Below are 20,525 nucleotides of genomic sequence, written 5' to 3'. Positions count from 1 at the left end.
AGGAAGCCCCAGCAGCATCTGGGGACTTTCATCTAACCCCATTTTTGGTCCCTCACCCCTACCCTTCCCAGTGCCCCTGAGACCCAGAGCTTCTCTGGTTCAGTTTCTCCTTCAGTAACCCCAGCCCTGCCCCAGGGGGGAGCTGCTTGGCTGCGGGGTAGGGTGGGCCTGGAGGGAGGGGCACATCTGCTCCGGATCCAGGCTTTCCACTGGTCCACGCTGTTGGCCGGAAGCCTCACCTCGCCTTCCGTGGTACTGGAATTCCTCAGCCTCTCCAGGGTTTGGGGGAGCAGTCTGCTTGCCTCTCGGCCCCCACTTTGGGAACACACAATTTCAACTTTTAATGCCCTGCTAAGAGAGTAAATAAGCCTCCATCCACTTTCCATCTCACCAAATGCTGTCAGGCACTTTGGTCTACTGTCTCCTCTCCTGTTTTCTTTCCCCTTGAAAGTATTTAGCTTTGTTATTTCTTTATCATTTTAGTGAGATGTTAAGAGAACTAGAGAACTGGTTAACTGGCAGTCTTTCTATTTACTGTATTTATGTACAAATGCTTAACAAGAAGCTCCTGCAGAGCCCACAGAGAGGGGCAGGCTTTTCCTCTCACAGCCCTTCACAGATGCCTGGACTTTTCCCTACTCACTTCCTTCAGCTGTGCAGGGCTGAAGGCACAAGCACAAAAACCTGGGTTCAAATCCCGCCTGGCTGCGCCATTTACTAAACCATCATCTTATCAACTTTCAGAGCTTTAAGTTTTCACTCACAAAATAAGGAGCATAATTGTAGTAGGTTAGCTAAGAAAGGGTCCGTGATGCTGTCATCGCAGAAATGCTTCTAACTATAAAACGCTGCGCCTGGGAAAGAATGTTGGATTCCCGTGGCCTGGGTCACAAGGACACCCCCACCTGGCCCCTCAGACCCTCGGACGTTCTGGAGTTTCTAGGCCTGAAACCAGAGGAACCAGAAACAGCAGCCCCAGCACCAAACTGAGGGGCCAGAAACCCTGCAAAGATGGAGGTGGGGAAACAAGTGCGCTTTATTAACCCGGCAAAGGGGCAGCTAGGCTGGCCGAGCAGCCCTTGCCACATCCCTGCACTCCAAAAGAGACAGAGTGACAGGGCCCAAGCTCTGGACACACAGGAGTCCAAGCTGGGCAGAGGCAAGGCCAAGGGAGGGGTGGAGGTGCCGATGCAGGCATTACAGGCCAACCGACTTCCCTCCTGAGTTTGGGGGTGCCCCCCTCGCTCCCCGCCTCGGCCTTCCTCCCTGTACAGTTCTGGCTCTTCCTGGAGTCAGGAGGCCACATCAGCTTTGGTTTGGAAGGTGATGCCATCCCCAGGCAGTGGGGAGGCCAGGAAGGGCCAGAGCCACACCAGGACCCAGCGGGGCCCCAGGGCTGCCTGCAGGTTGTGGCAGGGGCCCAGGTCATAAGAGTGCTGGCCCCGAGCCCACTCCCATGTGGTCTGGCCCCGCAGCAGCAGCATCCCGTGGAAGAGCAGCCCAGCCCCACACAGCAGTGCGCCTGCCACGCACGTGTCTGTCACGAAGGCCAGGGCGAACTGTGCCAGAGACACTCTGCCTGTGAGGAGAGAGCAGAGAGGGTCAGGTGGCAGAAGTCAGGCCCAGCCCTTCCAAAGCCCAGCTCCTGCCCTCCTTCTGCCCGGTACCCTCCATCACAAAGCAAGGCTCATTGCTCCACTCAGCAAACCCAGAGTCCATACTTGGTGGCCAGCCCGTGCTGGGTGACAGGAGCACAGCACATAGCCCCTGCCTGGCATGCCCCTTCATTCTCGCATCGCAAACTTGGCAAGCACCTGGTAAGTGCGGGCCGCGGTGCTGGGCGCCGTGAATACCAGGATGAATGCGGTCGGTGGCGTCTCTGCCCTCAGGAAGCTCACAGACTAAATTTAAAAGCTCATTTCTCAGTTACTCAGTTACAGCTGTGATGTGTGTCACCAGGGAAAAGCACAGCATCTTGTACCATCCTGGCCCACAGTGGGCAACAAGTACCCGCTGAGCTAATGAACTACAAGATGCCCTGAACCTTATGCTAAGTGAAAGAAGCCAGACACTCCCACTTACATGAAATGTCCTGAACAAGCAAATCCGCAGAGACAGGAAGTAGATTAGTGGTTGCCAGGGGCTGGAGGGATTAGGGAAGGATTGGGAGTGACTGCGAATGGATACAGGGTTTCTTTTTAGGGTGAAAATGTTCTGGAATTAGAAAAGGGTGATGGTTGCACTACATGATTTTACTAAAAGCCGCTGAATTATACACTTTAAAATAGTTAAAATGATGAATTATACATTATATAAATTTCACCTCAATAAAAAAGAGCCCACAGGGGGAAATGCCACGCAAACTTAAGAGGGTAGGGAAAGTGGCCTCATGTCTTTTGATAAAGTGAGAAAACATTCTGTTTGACGTCCGGTGGCAGGACAGAGAGGCGCCTGTGACACAAGTGAGTGGACAGCATGCGAGTCAGGAAGCTCAGGGGACAAGCCCAGGCTGCACCAGCAGGTCTGCAGTGGGTACCCGGGCGGTGCCTAGACCTGAGCACAGGAAATCAGCTCCCGATTTGTATCAGGGATCAGATAAAAGAAGAGAAAAGGAAACAGGAAAAGCCGGGGGTGGGGGGGGGAGCCTGTCTGAGCTGTCAGTGATGCCAGGGGTAGGACGCTTCATGGAGGTTGGTGGGCGGCAGTTTTGAGTGTAAATGTCCTCATGAAGCAAGAACTCACAAGGTCCTTCAGAGCCTGTGGAGGCAGCGCCGGGCGCTGCGGGCTGGGAGGCGGGTGGGCAGAAGCCAGGCTGCAGCAGGCGCAGGGCTGAGCGGCCGGGCCGGGCCCGGCCTCCGGGAGGTGCAGGGCGAGCGGTGCGAGCTGGAGGACCGTGTGAGGGTCTGTACAAGGGGGGAAGCCCGCAGTGGAGCCGGAGCCAGGAGAATAGCAGACGCCGCGGCGGAGGCCTCCAAGCCAGGAGGCCCAGACACAAGACGCTGGGCAGTCAGCCAGGCTTGGAGACACGTGAGGACAGAACGATTTTGGATGTACCAACTGACATCTTGTTTTCTCTGTGATGGAGGTTGGAGGGCAGGAGAGTAGGGAAGATTTGAGCTGCAGTCGTTGGGGAAGCAAGCTTACGAGAAAAGCAGGTGGCCAGGCCCAGCGGAGGGCCTGCCGAGGTCAGCAGCCATGAGTGTGGCACGGGACCAACCTGCCTCGGAGTACCACGTGTCTCCGGCCGCTCTCTGCAGCCAGGGGCAGACACAGAAGCCAGGGAAGTCTGAGAGGCTGGCAGGAGAGCGGTGGAGATGAAGGGCTCTGTGCTGGACGTGGGGTGGCGAAGGTGGGAGGGTCCAGGTGGGAGGTGAGGCCCACGAGCCTGCGGGCCCAGAGCGCATGGAACAGGCGTCACGGAACGCAGGAGTGAGGGGTGGGCAGGAGAGGAGGTAGGGAACAGAAAGAGGGCCAAATGATGGGTGCTTTGGGGGTGACCCATTTTTGGATTTCAACAAAGGCTGGCGTGTGGACAAGGGAAGAAGGTCAAGAGCTGAGCCATCTGGGCACTGAGGGGGCCGTTCACACAGACTCTCAGACACCCGTGATTTCAACAGGGCCCAGGGTGGAGGGAGAGCCTGGGAGCTGGGGCCCAAGTCTCCATGATGATGCCATGATGATCACAGGGAGGGGGGATGGAGGGAGGTGCAGCTGGAGGCTGGGACTCGGTAGAGAGAGGAGCCATCGAGCAGGGTGGAGAGGGGTGGTCAGGGAGCCAGTGTGGACAGAGGGGTCTCTATCTACCCCAACAGGGCTCCCGAGGCCTCCCCTGGGCTGCAGGGTGGGGGGCCGCGCGACAGAGCTGGGCTTGGACAGGATGAGGAGGAACAGTGACCATGCAGAGTGGCTGAGGAGGTTAATGATGGCAGAAAAAAAGTCACAGAGGGGACCACAGAAGGGTCAGGAGGAAGGAGTCAGGGGCGAGAAGGCCAGATCATCCGGGGGGAGAGAACACAGAGTATGAAGGACCAGCTGGGCTTTTATCTGGGGTCAGTCAGAGGAAAGAGGAACATATGTGTGTCGGGAACACGGCATCTTGATCAGCCTCCTGATCCAAGTCTTCCCCTCCCAACTCCCGGCGACTGGGCCTTCCCTGCCTGTCACTTTCCCTGGCTCCCCACTGCCCGGTCCAGTAGGCGCTGTCTTCTCACACCAGCACTCAGGGCCTCCACCAGCCAGCGCTACCTACCATCCTAGCCTTAATTTTCACAACTCCCACCAAACTGCCTTCGCTACTCCCTACCACCCTGCAAGCCTTTGTTCATGCTGTTTCCCTCGCTTAGAATGCGCCCCCAGAGTGCTCTCCCACCAGCCCACGGCCCCCGCGGACTCCCACCAGTCTTTCCTCCCCTGCCAACCACTCCTGGAGTCCTTCCCGATTCTCCTAGCCGCCGGAGCTCTGCACTTTCTGCAGCACGCCCAGCTGAATTCCAGGCTGCCCTCACCCCCATAAATGACACTGAGACTGGGTCCCCAGGGCCAGAAATCTCATCTCCCACCAGAATGGGCCTCATTCCCCCACCCAACACGAAGGCCTCTGCCTCTGTGCCGAGGCCTCCCAGGCTCCCCACCTGTGAGCAGCATGAGCCAGGGAAGCAGGAGGAGGGCGGCTGTGTGGAGGGGCGTGTGGGCTCGCAGCAGGGCTGACAGGGCAGGGCCCAGCAGCACAGAGATGTGGAGGAGGACGCCAGCGGCATGAAGCAGCAGGCACAGGAAAGGCCGGTAGTTGCGGAAGCCCACGCATCGGCCCAGCAGGCGGCAGTGGTGGTCCCGACGCAGGATGCAGACTCGGCAGGCAGAGCAGTGCCCACTGCGTGGCGGCACCTGGCTTTGGCACTGGTAGCAGTAACTGCAGGGAGGAACCACAGGGTCAGTTCCCTCAGCAGCTCAGAGTGCCCCATACCATGCCCAGTAAGCAGCCCCGTCAGGTTCTTCCCAGGTAATGCAGGCCGAAGGTCCCAGGCCCTTCCAGCTGTAGCACTGCAGGTCCCAGGGCTCTTCCAGCTCTAACATTCCCTGTGGCCACTAACATCCAGCAGCAAACGTCTCCTTTGCTCCAGTCACCACTGTGTCACAGTCGGTCACCATGACCTCCCCTCTGGATTACTGCAATAGCCTCTGAACTGGTCTCCAATTCCACCTTTGTCCCCCTAGTCTTACCCCACCAGCCAGACGGATCCTTTCAAACCCTAAGTCATGACCCTCCTCTGCTCAAAACCCTCCAGTGGCTCTCCATTTCATTTCTAGTAAAAAGCAAAACCTTCAGTGCCCTATAAGGTCCTTATGTCGCTGACATCTCTTCCCCTCTCTCACTCCACGCCAGCCACACTGGCCTTCTTGCTGTTCCAGGAACATGCTAGGCACAAAAGTGCCTCAGAGCCTTTGCATCATCTGTTCCCTGTCTAGAACACTCTTCCCTCGGATTCCCTCCTGGCTAACTCCCCCACCTCCTCCAAGTTTTTGCTCAAATGCCTCCTCAATGAGGTCCAACTATTTATTTTTATTATTTTTAAAGTTAACTTATTTTTTAAAAAACCTTTTTTTAGAGGTGAAGTCTATGTTGCCCAGCCTGAAATGCAGGGGCTATTCACAGCCCTGATCACAGCACACTGCAGCCACCTGGGCTCCTGGGATCCTCCGGAGTAGCTGGGAGTACAGCCGTGCACCAACACACACGGCTTACTTTTGAGTTTTTAATTATAAATTGACAAATTATAGTTGTATATATTTATAGAGTATAAAATGATGTTATGACTTATGAATACATGTGAAATAATTAAATCAAGTTAATTAACATATCCATTGCCTCAAATACTCATCATTTTTTGTGATGACAATTAACCACCTATTTAAAAATGAAATTTGCACCCCCAAGTGCCCTGCTCTACTTTTTGTTTCCACACCACTATCACCTTCTAACATTCTATATAATTTGCTTATTATTCCTCTAGTTTATCATCTTCCTCCTCCCCCACTGAAATCAGCTCCAGGTCAGGAATCTGTTTTATTGTAACCGCAGTGCCTGGAACAGTACCTTGCACATAGTAGGTGCTTGCTAAGTATTTGTGAGTGAATAAATAATATTCATTCTCCATCCCACGTTCTAAAGGAACCTCTGGCTCTCACAACCCGGATCCTAATATGGCCTGGCTCTAACATCTCAGGGCCTGAGGCCCCTCCCCCTGTCCGAGGCGCCCGCTTCTCCCCGCCGGATCCCGCACCCCACTCACGCCCAGCCCTGGCCCAGGCCGCGGCCGGCCAGCATCACGCCCCGGATGCTGGGATCCGAGCGCAGGAAGAGCCCCACGTTGCCCAGCAGGTTAAGCAGCTGGAAGGCGGCCAGCGCGAGCTGCAAGGCCCGGGCCAGGGGTCCCAGCGGGGGCGGCCCGGGACCCAGCACCAGCACGTAAGCCAGCTCCAGGCCCACGGCCGCGGCCCACAGCGCCGTGAGCACGAGAGGCAGCCGCGCGGGCGTCCCCTCCGCGGCCCCAGCCGCCCAGGGCTGCCCCATGGCCTGGACGCCCCGGCTGTCGCAACCCCAGGACCCCGCCGCTTCCGCGTTGGGGCGGGGATAGCGGCCGACGGACGTTTGCTACGACCAATAGGAGTTCGGAAGGGGTGCCGAGAGCGTTCGGACTCCAGGGGAGCGGCCGCAGACGCGCAGAAGTGATTGGAAGGCCTTGGAATCCCATTGGCGCTGGAGCCGGTGACGCAGCTCAGGTATCGCCCCGCCCACCCTCTGAGGCTCCGCCCCTCGCGCCGAAGCCCCGCCCGCCGGAGTCCCTGGCTGGCGCGCGCCGGGGATCCAGTTGCAGCCGCGGTGGCGTCGGGGTTCCCGGCTCAGCACATTCTCCCCCAACCCTGCCCGGCCGCCCCGATATTTATAGCCCTGCTCTGGCCCATCCAGCTGGCTCAGAGCCGCTCCCCATGCTCCGGTGTCTCCCTTCATCACCCCGGAAAACATTCAGAACAGCTCGGCGCCTCCGTGTTTCTGACTGTGAAATGGGGATGGGGCGCTGGAAGAGGGTCGGGAGAGCCAAAGCGCAGCCTCCGGGGCGGCCGGCAGCCACTCTTACTGTCGTCATCTCCATTGTACAGAGGAGGAAACAAACTCAGAGAGGGCCTGTGATTTTCCCAAGGTCACACAGCGCCCACGCGGCGGAGCCGGAAGGTGAACCCTTGATCTCCGCTAGGAGATCTACCCTAGAGCCCCCAGTTCCGCAGCCCTGGCCCCAGGGCAACCTCTTGCCCGGTCCGGACTCAAGCTCCCTCACCCCTGTCCAGCCCCACCCTCCTCCCCCATATTTAGTGCGAATTCGATCCGGGGCTGGGCCAGGCCCTACTTAACTGGGCCCGGGTGTCCAGGAGCGCGCGGAGCGGAGCCAGGAGCCCGAGCAAGATGATGATGGTTATGCAGCCCGAGGGCCTGGGGGCCGGAGAGAGGCCCTTCATGGGCGGCGGCGGGGGCGGCGAGTACATGGAACAGGAGGAAGACTGGGACCGCGACCTGCTGCTGGACCCGGCCTGGGAGAAGCAGCAGCGGAAAGTGAGTGCTCGCCCATTTCCTGACAGCAAGACTGAGGCCTGAGGGGCCAGGCGGCTTGTCCTGGGTGTCTCAGCAGGTCAAGGGCAGAGCCTGTCTTCAACCTAGACGGCCAATCCCCAGCCCAGGCTCTGCCCATGGGCCCTCTGCTGTCCCCCAAGGCTGGAAGGAGGGCTGGGAGCCCTCATGACTGGTCTAGAATGACAAGGGGTTTAGAATGAACCCTCGCCCCCAGATTCATTCCCCTGGGCCCACTGTCCCTCCCACTTCTGCTGGTGAAATCGGGTTGGGCAAAGCCCGGAGATCCAAGTTTGGGGAGTTCAGAAAGAATAATCTTTCTCCCCACCGCTCTCTAGTTAAATATTCCCAGACCCCACCCTGAGGGCTTGCAGCCAGGCAACCAGTGAACTTGGGAGAGTGGGGGACAGGGGACCATCTCCGACCCCATCCCACTCTCTCCTCTGTATCCTCTCCAGGGCGGGGTCCATAGTCATTCTATCTCGTTTGACAGTTGAGAAACTGAGGCCCCAAAAGGGGCAGAGATAGACCCCAAATCATATACTGTCAGAAAACAGGACCCCCACAACCTGAGGCTCTTTGTCCCTTGTCCTACCCCCACTCTTTCCCAAGATACCCCTCCCCGTCTCAGAGGCCCTGAGTCTGCTGAAAAGGCCACAGGTCAGGGAGGAGGGGAGCCCTGGGTCCCCTTACAAAGTAACCTGACTCTCCAGCCAGATGGGCACTTCGTGCTGAGGCAGCACCTTGGGGGAGCTAGAGAGGGGCACATGGGCAGCTGCTGCCCAGGCCCAGCCCACTGGGCATCCAGGCCTCCTCCCTGCCTGAGCTATTTTCACTCCCAGACTTTCCCAAGTGGAGGGGGAAGGACACCTGGGTTTCCAAAGAGAAAATGATCCTGGGCAGAGTGAGGAAAGTTTGGAGAGTGGCAGGCCAGGGTTAGGGAGGGCACCATGAGGTCATTGGAGCCTGCCCAGCATTTGCCAACAGTGTATGACTCCAGGAAAGGGCAGGGTACTGGGGTGCTCAGTGGAATTTGCCGGATCTGAGAATCCCAGAATTTAGAATCAGAGCACTTCCCTTCCGCTAGGTTAGATGACAGAGATGACTCCAGGGACTGGGAGGCTCAGCTGACTCTGCTGGGGTGCCTTGGGTGACACACCTCCCCCCAGGCTCCTCCTGCACCTGTCTCCAAGCACGGCTGCGGTCCTGGGTTTGGCAGTTTCCCGGTGATGTCATCCCTGTCCCAGGCTGCAGCTGCCACCTGTTCTGCAATAACTCCTATTCTCACCCCTACCCACCCAGGCCTCTCCCAGATCCAGGTCTGCATACCCCTCATATGACACAGGCCAGTCTGTGACCCGCCTTTGTCAGTTGACAAACTATCAGGAACATCCTTTCGTCCTGACTTACAACCGCCCATCTCATTCGTTCGTTCAGTGGCGGCACGGCGCAAGACGCTCTGTGAATCAGTCAGCTTCCCCTGTAGTTGGACATTTGGGTCATTTCTTTCTTGTCCAGCACGGTTTACAAAAGGTGATAATAAACGTCCTGTGTGCAGCTTTAGCCCCGCCCCACCCCTGCTCCGCAGTGCTCCCTTTCTCCCCAGTGACTCCTTCCAAGGTCCCTCACACAGTCTTGGAGCACTGTTGCCGCCTCCGCCTGACGCCTGCGTCCTCTTCACTCAGCCTCACAAAAGCATTCGTTTAATAACTATTTCTCAAGGAGGTCTTACTGGCCAGGCGCAGTGGCTCACGCCTGTAATCCTAACACTTTGGGAGGCGGAGGTGGGAGAATTGCTTTAGGCCAGGAGTTCAAGACCAGCCTGAGCAACACAGCGGAGACCCCATCTCTACAAAATATAAATTAAAAAAAAAAAAAAGGAGGTCTTACTGTGTGCCAGCAGTGTTTTAGGTGCTGGGATTCAGGAGACAGTAAAGCCCCTGCCTCGGGGAGCTGACATTCCAGAAAGTACGAATGTTTCCATCTCATCCACCTGATCCCGCCTTGTCCCCTCACTACCCCCTTCCTCTCTCACCTGGTCACCATCACCACCTCCACCCCGCCATTCATCTCCACTCTGCAACTAACAAACTTTGTACAACACAGTTCTGCCCGTCCCCTCCTGCCTGAGGCTTCCCTGACTCCCTGTTGCCCTCAGGATCAAGTTCAAAGTCCCAGGCTTAGCACTCAAGATCGCGCATGACCTGGCCCCTGCCACCCCTCCGGCCCGCCTCTCACCGCTTACACCCCAACACCCCCAGCTTCATTCTAGCAGTGCCCAGACAGTTGGAGTCCCACAAACTAGCAACTGCTTCTCACTGCTGAGCATTTGCCCAAGTAGCTGCTCCTGCCTGCAATGCCCTTGCCTGCCCCTCTCTCCCTGAATAACTCTTCCTCTTCATCACAGCTCTATCACATATTATCCCTCCCCGAGAGACCCCCACCCGATCCGGTGAATCCCTCCATTGACTCCTCAGCATGTCGCTCCCAGCACTTCTCAGACTAACATGACTTTTTATTGACTGTGAGCTCCTTTAAGACAGAGACCACATCTCATTGAGTCATGTTTGGCCCCACCCAGACCTGCCCATCCCCCTGTCCTTTCTAGACCCAGAGCATCTCAGACTCCGGGGTTGGAAGGAACTTCAGGAAATCCAACTGCCCTCTCCAGTGCCTGAGTCCCCATCAAGTAGTACTCAGTACCAACTCACATACCGCCAGTGACGGGAAGCTCACTCCCTTACCTTAGCAATGACAGCCCCTCAAGTATATAAAGCATCATCTTCCATGTCCAGATCCCAGAGCCTCTGCAAGCTGGCTTGAGGAAGGAAAGCTGGCTGAGGGAAAGGATTCCGAACGGCCTCCAGGGCCGCCTCCCAGGAGTATCTATCTACTCTGTGCTGGGGGAACGCTCTGAATTCTAGAATTCTGCCAGGTCGGAGGAAGAAAGACCTGAGACAGCATGGATTCTGACTCCTTAACTGTACAAATAGGGAGATCAAGCCCCAGAGAGGGCAAGGGGCTGACCTGAGATCACAGAGAGTGAGTAGCTCAGCTGGGACTAGAGGCCACCTATGGACTCCACCAAGGACTTCACAGCTAATGGCAGAATTCAGGGCCTGAAGGCTTGGTAGGTTAGCAGAAACTTGCGCGCCAGGCTCCAGGTCACCCCTATCCCCAACAGACAGCAGCCCTATACCACCCCTCCCGTCTCAGCTGGAGGCTGAGGCTGAGGCTGACGCTGGGGAGAGGAGGAGAGCAGTCACTCCCCAAAATAAGCTCAGGCTGGTCCTCTACAGCCTGCAGAGCACTTTCACACTCCAGGATCTACTTGGAGGACAATTTACAACGGCCCTGGGAGGTCGGTGGAACTGAGAGAATAATAACACAGGTGCTCCTTAGGAAAAACCCTCAGGGCCAGATGTGCTTTAATCCAGAATTTTCCCATTTTAGAAAGGCAGTATCATCCTACACTAGCCCCTACACCTGACAGCCCCACATTTGGGAATGTGTTAAAATTTTCTTAGTCTCCCTCCAGTGCTGAAGACCTGCCAAGGCTGGCGTGCTGGTGGCAAAGTGCCCCAAGTCCAAACTGAGACGTGCATGGGTCCTGGATCCCATTTCTCCCTCCCCAGGAGAAATGGAGCTCAGAAAGGGAAAGGGACTGGCCCAGGATGCACAGCAAGTCAGTGGCTGAGCTGAGAGTTGAATCCAGAGCCTCAGGCTCTAAGATTTACCCTGGCCAAGGAGCCAGGACTGTGCCCCACACCCCCCAGACACAGTCCTAGGGTCTGAGTACTGTCTTCTGCCCCCAGACCTTCACTGCGTGGTGTAACTCGCACCTGCGCAAGGCAGGCACCCAGATTGAGAACATCGAGGAAGATTTCCGCAATGGCCTCAAACTCATGCTTCTCCTGGAGGTCATTTCAGGTGAGCGGTGCAGACCAGTGTACATGGGCCCTAGACCCGGGGATCCGGAGAACTGGGGGAATAGGGCAGCAGAGAGCTGGAGGGGACTTGGGGGAAGGGGGGAAGGGGAGATTTGGGGGACAATGTCTTATGACCTTTGACCCTTAACTTCTCCTCTTATACGCAGGAGAGAGGCTGCCCAGGCCAGACAAAGGCAAGATGCGCTTCCACAAAATCGCCAATGTCAACAAAGCCCTGGACTTCATTGCCAGCAAGGGGGTTAAGCTGGTGTCCATTGGTGCTGAAGGTGAGGAGATGGCAGGAGGGGGCCTGGCAGGAAGGGGGGGCTCTCCTGACATCAGCAAGTCTCCTCTGTGAGCCTCAGTTTCCTCATCTCAACAATGGGGCTAATCGCCCCTGCCTCTCGGGAGACTGTAAGGAGCGAATGTGCCTGAGGTGCCCGCACAGCGCCGGCACCGGGAAGTGGTCAATGACGTGTATGATAGCAGCGGGCGCTTACTGAGCACCTGCTAGGGGCTGCCCTGCCGGCGCCTGTCCTGGCATGGGGGACAAGGGCCAGAGGGCCGAGTTGGGGGAAGGTGAGCTGAGACAGAATCTGTCCCCGTGTCCCCGCCCTGCAGAGATCGTTGACGGGAACCTGAAGATGACCCTGGGCATGATCTGGACCATCATCCTCCGCTTCGCCATCCAGGACATCTCTGTGGAGGGTGAGCAGTGGGCACGGCGCGGGTGAGAGGGCTGCCCCAACCCCTCCAGCTAATGCTCCGCCCCACCCCCACCCAGAGACCTCGGCCAAGGAAGGCTTGCTCCTGTGGTGCCAGCGGAAGACAGCGCCATACCGCAATGTCAACGTGCAGAACTTCCACACCAGGTCTGTCAGCTGGGCAGGAAATGCGCCCAGGCCTCTGTTGGGTGCTGGGCACAGAAAGGAGCCCTCCCTGGTCAGTGAGGGGCACAGAGCGGCCCCGTCATAAGCCACAAGGGAGGGAAAGGTCACAGCCAAGTTCCTGGAACAGTGTCTGAAAATAGGACTCAGTAACTGTTGAATTGAATGGAATTGAATCCGGGAGGGTTACAGAGAATTCTGGAGAAGGGAGCATTTGAGACGTCCCTGGAAGGGCACTCCAGCCAGAGGGAGCCGGAGGCCCGAGACACCTAGAAATTGGTCTGGTGTGAGCACAGGAGTGCGAAGGAGCCCGGTGAGCTTGCGGGAGATGGCCCAAGTCTGGTAATGAGGTCTCAACTGCCGGGCTCCGCTCCTGCGCTGTGCTCCCTTACAGATGAGGCTGTCCTGCCGGGGGGCTCCTGGGCTGAGGGGGGCACAGGGCCTCAGCTTGAACCCAGGCCTCACCCCCACCCGTCTCTCTGTCCAGCTGGAAGGACGGCCTGGCCCTCTGTGCTCTCATCCACCGACACCGCCCCGACCTCATCGACTACGCCAAACTGCGCAAGGTGGGCCTCTGCCACCCCCACCCCAACTCCACGACCTCTGCCTTCGGCTGACCTTTCCTCCCTCCCTCCTCACACCCATCTAGGATGATCCTGTTGGCAACCTGAACACTGCCTTTGAGGTGGCAGAGAAATACCTGGACATCCCCAAGATGCTGGATGCAGAGGGTGAGAGTGAGCCCAGCCCCCACAGCGACCCTGCTCTCTCCTCAGTGGCCACGGTGCACCCCCCACACCTTGCCCTGCTCTCCATCCTCCCGGACGCTCTGCCCCCACCCTGCTCCCCGTCAGCATCCCTCCTGCCGCGGTCCCCTTCCCCAGGAGCCCTCTCTTCTGTCCCCTGCCCCAGCCCACCCAGGAACCAGCCTCTCCTGCTTCCCCGCCATGTATTGGCTCCACCTCGTGTCCCAGTTACCTGGGTTTCCTGGGGTAATGTTGGTCACCCAAGACTGGCAGCTGCCTGGGCCTCTGGTTGCCCCTGCTCAAGGAGGCGTTTAGGCAACTGAAGCAGCAAACATTTTCCGAGCACGGCCTCGCGTGGTCCCCTGGTGCGTGGGCACTGATGGAGGAAGACTTGTTCTGGCCCCTGAGGAGCCCATGGACTTGGGGAAAAGACAGACAGACAAATGGAGTTATAGGATGGCTAGAGGCACGAGGCAGTGTGGATTTGTCCCTCATGAGGGCCACCGTGGCTGCCCACTCACCTACTTTCTCGCAATTTGTTTATGCCACATGGGGTGATCAGAGAGGGCTTCAGGGAAGAGGAAGACACTGGGCTTGGTGTAGCTGGCAGCTGGTGGCCATGGCTAGATGTCTCGACCCCCGCCCATCCTGACGGAGTTCTCTGCCTGCGCTGGGGCTCGAGCCCATTGTGCACCCCAGCTTTGGCCAATACATGCTTTGCTGCCCTCCTCAGACATCGTGAACACCCCAAAGCCAGACGAGAAGGCCGTCATGACCTACGTGTCCTGCTTCTACCATGCGTTTGCTGGGGCTGAGCAGGTAAGGAGGCCTCACTGCTGCCGGGCTGTGGACCCAAGGGCCAACCTTGGCAGCAGTCCAATATTTGGAGGCGCAGCCATGCGGGTGGGAATGCTACTGTCCCAGTTGTGCACACTCAGTCCTCAGGGGGCTCAGGAACAGAAAGGCCTCTGGCCTGGAAGCTCCCTCCCCACCTAACATACACTCCCTGAGCCCCTCCACTATGCGCCAGGGTTCTGGTATTTGAGGGCTTTATGGAGGCAGCTTGTTTTAATGCCCGCCCTCTGCCTGCCCCCCCACAGGCAGAGACTGCTGCCAACAGGATCTGCAAGGTGCTGGCCGTAAACCAGGAAAACGAGAAGCTGATGGAGGAGTACGAGAAACTCGCCAGCGAGGTGAGGCTGGGCCAGAGAGACCCCTCCTGTTGTGCTCTCCCCATCCCGGCCCTCCTGAACCTCCCAACCATGCTAACCCCAAGCTTGGGCCTGCAGAGCCTCCTTCTGCTTCTAGTAGCCCAGGCCTCCCCCACCCACCTGCCCGCCCCCACCCATCACCTGCCCTTGTATCTATCCAAGCTCCTGGTCATTCACTGATTCACTCAACATTCGTACAGTTACTCATTCATTGATCCACTCACTCATATTTAGGCAGTCACATGGCCCTTTGCTCTGTGCCAACCTATATGAGCCCCTGGACTCAGAAATTAACCATCTTACTCCTCCTCTCACTCATGGGGGGGCCACCCCATTCTGCCCTCCATAGTCATGAAAGTCACCCCCACGAACTTGAGGCTGGCCCTCTGGCCACAGCCTGGGTGTGGGTGGAGAGGGGGAGTGAGGTGGCCAGGTCAGCTCTCTGCCTTGCCCCTGCCTGGCCCTGGCAGCTGCTGGAATGGATCCGCCGCACTGTCCCATGGCTGGAGAACCGTGTGGGCGAGCCCAGCATGAGTGCCATGCAGCGCAAGCTGGAGGACTTTCGGGACTACCGGCGCCTGCACAAGCCGCCCCGAGTCCAGGAGAAGTGCCAGCTGGAGATCAACTTCAACACGCTGCAGACCAAGCTGCGGCTGAGCCACCGGCCCGCCTTCATGCCCTCCGAGGGCAAGCTGGTCTCGGTGAGCCAGCCTGGGGACCGGGGATGGGGTGGCCCCAGCCTTGCTCACGCATTCCCTGGGCGACCTTGGGCTCTGTGTCCCCATCTGTACAATGGGCAAACTGTGATGGAAGGCACCTTGGCCTGCCCCACAGGACATCGCCAACGCTTGGCGGGGGCTGGAGCAGGTGGAAAAAGGCTACGAGGACTGGCTGCTCTCGGAGATCCGGCGCCTGCAGCGACTCCAGCACCTGGCTGAGAAGTTCCGGCAGAAGGCCTCCCTGCATGAAGCCTGGACCCGGGGTAGGTGCACCTCCTGGGGCTGAACTTTCTCCTGGGGTGGAGATTGGTGGGCTGGAGGTAGGGGGTCCTGCAAAATGGGCAGAAGTAGATACTCTTCAGGAAGCTGGAGACCAGATTTCTAGACCCATCCTAACTTGCGGTGGTATAGCCTGGGACTGTCTTTGGGCCACTGTCCCTCTATGGGCCACAGTTTCTTTATCTATAAACTCAGCCCCCTTGCTCCCTGGCTCTGGCCTTCTGTAGGTCTGCTCCAATTAATTTATCATTTAGCATTTTATTTGTAAACACGGCCACGTAGCTGGTGTCCAAAGGTGAGTCCATGCCTAACCCTAACATCACCTATGTCATACTCAAAGTATATTGATCCTAAAATATTGCATGAGTCAAATATATCACTCTGTATAAAAACATTCTTTCAGTACTCTGTCAAAGATTTTAATCCTACAAATCAGTAAGTCCTGCCTAAAAATTATGAATACACGCTAATAATGAATAATGGCTGTAATGAATAACAATGGTTTGGCATAATAAAAATCTTTAAATTTGCAGCTAGTTTTCTGATCCTGGGAAGGTCTCTGAACCTCTAAACCTCAGTTACTTCCTCTGCAAATTGAGAGGACCTCAATAAATGGTTGCTACCATTGTTATTATGATTATTTTGGTTTTATTTGCATAATTATAATTATCATTCATTATTTAATTCATCCAACAAATATTTATCGAGGGTCTACCAAGTGCCAGGCGCTGGGGAAACAGTGGTGAACAGACGAGAGCAGGTCAGGGGTTCATGGGGCTCACAGAGTCGTCGAGAGGTCAAATTATTCCAAAACTGCACCAAGGGCCAGCCTGGACGGTGCTGGGTCAGGGGACGCTGACGTCATTTACGGGTGACACCGGAGAATAGAAAGTTCACCTAATTTTATTACGCTGGCGCCTCAGAGCAAACCCCTAGGGCAGGCCGGGCAGGTGCGATCACCTGCACCTGCAGATGCGGATTCTCCGCGGTCCCGTGGCGTGGCCGCGCTGGGTGACCGCAGGCGGGCCTCCCTCCGCGCAGGGAAGGAGGACATGCTGAGCCAGCGCGACTACGAGTCGGCCTCGCTGCAGGAGGTGCGGGCGCTGCTGCGGCGCCACGAGGCCTTCGAGAGCGACCTGGCGGCGCACCAGGACCGCGTGGAGCACATCGCGGCGCTGGCGCAGGAGCTCAAGTAGGGGGCGCGCCCGGCGACCCGCGCTGCCTGCCCGCCCCCCGCTCCGCTCCTGACCCTCCGGTCCCCTGGGCTCCGCAACCCCGCCGTGGTACCCGGGACCTTCCCCATCGCCGCTCGCTCCGCCCTCCGGAAACTCCGTCCCCATCTCCGGACCCCGCTCTGCTGCCCACACTTTTGCCCATTGGCGCCTGACCTGTGCCACTCCGTGGCCTGCCCCTAACCTGGCCGCGCCTTCACCCCTGGCCTAGGCCTGCTCCCCCAAACCCTCATCAGCTTTGGCCTCGTCACCTCCCCCTGTAAGCCCGCCCCTTTCCGCATAACGCTGCCCTCGAGACGCCAGGCCCTGCCCCTCCATCCAAGCACCTACATGCACTGGTGCTGAGGACCCACGGGCGCCCCCCTTCATGTAGGGACCTCCCTAGAAAAGCCCTGCTTTACCCCCCACCTGCCCTGGCTCCCTTATCCTTCCCCACCGCGCCTGGCGCGGGTCCCAGCCGGGGAGGGGAGTCAGGAGGGCGTGTGGGCCCCAGTCTGGCCCCACACTAGCCCCACTTCTCCTCCCAGTGAGCTGGACTACCATGAAGCAGCCTTGGTGAACAGCCGCTGCCAGGCCATCTGTGACCAGTGGGACAACCTGGGCACGCTGACCCAGAAGAGGCGGGATGCGCTGGAGGTGGGGCTGGGGCCTAGGGAGCTGGGGCGGGAGGTGGGTGAGGCCGGCGGTCTGGGCGGCTGCTGAGCCAACACGCCTCGGCCCCAGCGGATGGAGAAGCTCCTGGAGACCATCGATCAGCTGCAGCTGGAGTTTGCCCGGCGGGCAGCGCCCTTCAACAACTGGCTGGACGGGGCCGTGGAGGACCTGCAGGACGTGTGGCTGGTGCACTCCGTGGAGGAGACCCAGGTGGGTGCCAGGGTTAGGGGAGGCTGGATGGGAATGGGGTGACAGGGAAGCTGGCCCAAAACCCTGTTGGCCACTCCCCTGGGCTCCTGGGGGATGGGAATGGGAGGAAAACCGCAGCTCTCGAGTGCTGGGCTGGGAGACAGGAGAGAGAGTCCCTGTGTCAGGCCTGCCGGGGCTGCTGGATGCCCGCAGTGCGGTGCTGCCCTTCCATTGCCTGCGGTCAGTGGGGGCGCTCGCTGAGGCTTCCTGGCTGTTGCCCCAGAGCCTGCTGACAGCCCACGAGCAGTTCAAGGCAACGCTGCCCGAGGCTGACCGAGAGCGAGGCGCCATCATGGGCATCCAGGCTGAGATCCAGAAGATCTGCCAGACATACGGGCTGCGGCCCATCACCACCTGCCCCTACATCAGCCTCAGCCCACAGGACATCAACAATAAGTGGGACAAGGTCAGTGCCACTTGTCGCCTTTTCCTGCCCCCACCCCCTCCTGCACACCCTGAAACCTCAGATGTCCCAAGATAAGGAGAATAAAGCCCTCCACCAGAGCTGGGGCCTGCCACAGGCTCCATGTGGCTTTGGGTAAGTCCCTTGCCTGTTTGGGCCTCAGCTGTGTAATGGCTGTAAGAGCAGCATTTTCTTGTCAGGACTGATGTGAAGGAGAATTGAGTCTTGTGTGTGGACATCTTTTACAAAACCGCCTATGTTAGTCATAAATGATGTCATCAGTCCCACATTGCAGGTGAGGAAACTGAAGCCTGCACAGGTCACTGACTTGCCCAAGGCCTTGCCCATAAAGCCCAGTTTGGCTCACAGCAGCGGGCTGAGGTTTGAGGGGCAGGGAACAAGATCTGCAGGCCCATCTCTCCTCAAAGCCATCCCCCAGCCCCCAGAGTTGGCCCTGGCACCAGCTACCCTCCTTCCAGATCCGAAAGCTAGTGCCCAGCCGTGACCAGACACTGCAGGAGGAGCTGGCACGGCAGCAGGTGAACGAGAGGCTCCGGCGACAGTTTGCAGCCCAGGCCAATGCCGTCGGACCCTGGATCCAAGCAAAGGTGGAGGTGAGGGCGTGGATAGTGGGCCCGACCTGGGGGAGGGGGCCAGGGCTGGGCCGCAGGGAGTTGGGAGTCTTCATGCTGCCTGCGTACCCCTGCAGGAGGTGGGGAGGCTGGCAGCAGGGCTGATCGGCTCTCTGGAGGACCAGATGGCTGGGCTGCGGCAACAGGAGCAGAACATCATCAACTACAAGAGCAACATCGACCGGCTCGAGGGTGACCACCAGCTGCTGCAGGAGAGCCTGGTCTTCGACAATAAGCACACTGTCTACAGCATGGAGGTGGGAGCACACCTTCTGGGGTGGGGAAGACTGGGGACATCACAGCTGGACACAGCATGTGTTCCAGGAGGGTCCCCAGTTCAGCTTGGCCAAGTCCCTCAATGTACCCATGGGATACTGAGACCCAATGACGAAAAGTCCAGAGTCACAAAGCAGTCTAAAGCCAGGCCAGGATTGGCCATGGCTAGTTGATCAATATTAATGCATAATAAATCATCAAACTTTAAAGCAGGAAGGGGGACTGGGGGCCACTCGGTGGAAACTCCAGCTAGAGATGGAGGCCCAGAGAAGGAGAGAACTTGCCCAGGGTCACTCGGTGGATTGGGGTGGAGCGAGGTCCAGTGGCAGGCGCGGGCCAGCCACTGACCGCTGCCTCTCCTGCTCCGCAGCACATCCGCGTGGGCTGGGAGCAGCTGCTCACCTCCATCGCCCGCACCATCAACGAGGTGGAGAACCAGGTGCTGACCCGCGACGCCAAGGGGCTGAGCCAGGAGCAGCTCAACGAGTTCCGGGCATCCTTCAACCACTTTGACAGGGTCAGCAGGCGCCTAGCCCGGTGGGGTAAGAGACTCGGGGGCTGGTGGGGTTTGGGGACCAAGCCTGATGTCCACTCACCCCCTATAGAAGCGGAACGGGATGATGGAGCCCGACGACTTCCGAGCTTGCCTCATCTCCATGGGCTATGATCTGGTGAGTGACCCGGACGCCCCCCACCCAGTCCCATCAGCGCCCTCCTGCGTATCAAAGGGCAAGGGCTCAGAGAGGTAAATTAACTTGGACCTAGTTCTGTGTGTCCCCAAAGTCTGAGCTTGCAACATTTTTACCTCAGAGAAACAGCCCTACAGAGAGGGGTGCAGCCCCAGAAAGAAAATCAGGACCAGCCAGCAAGAGGGGGCATTGCAGTGGGCAGGAAATAGACTTCAGCCTACCGTGAAGGGCTGGGGCCAGGGCTGAGGTCTTTGGAGGAAGGGGACACCCTGTCACAGGGGTTGTGCAAGCGAGGCTGGGCCCTGGCATCAGCACTCACAGGCACGGCGCCTGGCCCCTGACTCTGCAGGGGGAAGTGGAGTTTGCGCGCATCATGACCATGGTGGACCCCAACGCAGCCGGGGTCGTGACCTTCCAGGCCTTTATTGACTTCATGACCCGAGAGACAGCCGAGACTGACACGGCTGAGCAAGTTGTGGCCTCCTTCAAGATCCTGGCAGGAGACAAGGTGAGCCTGGGGCAGTGGAGGGGCTGGTGGGCTGGGACGAGGAACAGGATCTGTGGGCCCTCAACACCCCTTCTCCTGCAGAAGTACATCACCGCCGAGGAGCTGCGCCGCGAGCTCCCCGCCGAGCAGGCCGAGTACTGCATCCGCCGCATGGTGCCCTACAAAGGGTCCGGGGCCCCGGCTGGAGCCCTGGACTATGTGGCCTTCTCCAGTGCCCTCTACGGGGAGAGTGACCTCTGACCTCAACCACTGCGGGTCTCTACGCAAGATGGAGAGAGGGTGCTCCCTGTGGCTGAGCCCACCCATCCCTCAGAGCACGGCCGGCCATGTTTTTCTGAATAAAGCTCCCTCTGTGGGCCTCTCACCATCTCCTTGTAGCAGAAGCAGAAGCTGGGCCCTCAGACTCCCGGGCAGCACCAGCTACCCCACCTTGACCGCCAGGCGCTCCGACCATCCCTCTTTGTCCTCAGGGACTAAGCACTCACACCAT

The 20,525-nt window shown here is 58.3% G+C and overlaps 2 protein-coding genes across 3 annotated transcripts; one reads left to right on the top strand and one right to left on the bottom strand.

The window, feature by feature from the left end:
• Positions 1–1,022: 1,022 nt before the first annotated feature.
• ZDHHC24 (zinc finger DHHC-type containing 24) lies at positions 1,023–6,776 on the bottom strand. The gene is made up of 3 exons (XM_045558399.1): positions 6,291–6,776; positions 4,632–4,909; positions 1,023–1,579 (listed from the first exon to the last, which is right to left on the bottom strand). The coding sequence occupies exons 1-3, from the start codon at positions 6,569–6,571 to the stop codon at positions 1,293–1,295; spliced, it is 846 nt and encodes a 281-aa protein (XP_045414355.1). The 5' UTR covers positions 6,572–6,776; the 3' UTR covers positions 1,023–1,292.
• ACTN3 (actinin alpha 3) lies at positions 6,770–20,397 on the top strand. Of its 2 annotated transcripts, none has more exons than XM_045558397.1 (21): positions 6,770–6,780; positions 7,426–7,606; positions 11,437–11,551; positions 11,718–11,837; positions 12,172–12,258; positions 12,335–12,422; positions 12,925–13,003; positions 13,087–13,168; positions 13,917–14,002; positions 14,284–14,376; positions 14,865–15,095; positions 15,229–15,376; positions 16,434–16,584; positions 17,152–17,260; positions 17,348–17,488; positions 17,751–17,933; positions 18,410–18,544; positions 18,640–18,819; positions 19,209–19,355; positions 19,444–19,509; positions 19,877–20,397. In XM_045558397.1, the coding sequence occupies exons 2-21, from the start codon at positions 7,460–7,462 to the stop codon at positions 20,273–20,275; spliced, it is 2,787 nt and encodes a 928-aa protein (XP_045414353.1). In that variant the 5' UTR covers positions 6,770–6,780; positions 7,426–7,459; the 3' UTR covers positions 20,276–20,397. The 2 variants fall into 2 exon arrangements, with proteins under 2 accessions (XP_045414353.1, XP_045414354.1); XM_045558398.1 differs by lacking the exon at positions 6,770–6,780 and having other exon boundaries at positions 7,368–7,606; positions 19,877–20,035; positions 20,117–20,397.
• Positions 20,398–20,525: the final 128 nt, after the last annotated feature.

This window comes from Lemur catta, chromosome 7 (assembly GCF_020740605.2).
Source record: "Lemur catta isolate mLemCat1 chromosome 7, mLemCat1.pri, whole genome shotgun sequence".
Taxonomy (NCBI): domain Eukaryota; kingdom Metazoa; phylum Chordata; class Mammalia; order Primates; family Lemuridae; genus Lemur; species Lemur catta.
The sequence above is the reverse complement of the archived record's forward strand: the minus strand, read 5'-3'. Positions and strand labels throughout refer to the sequence as shown.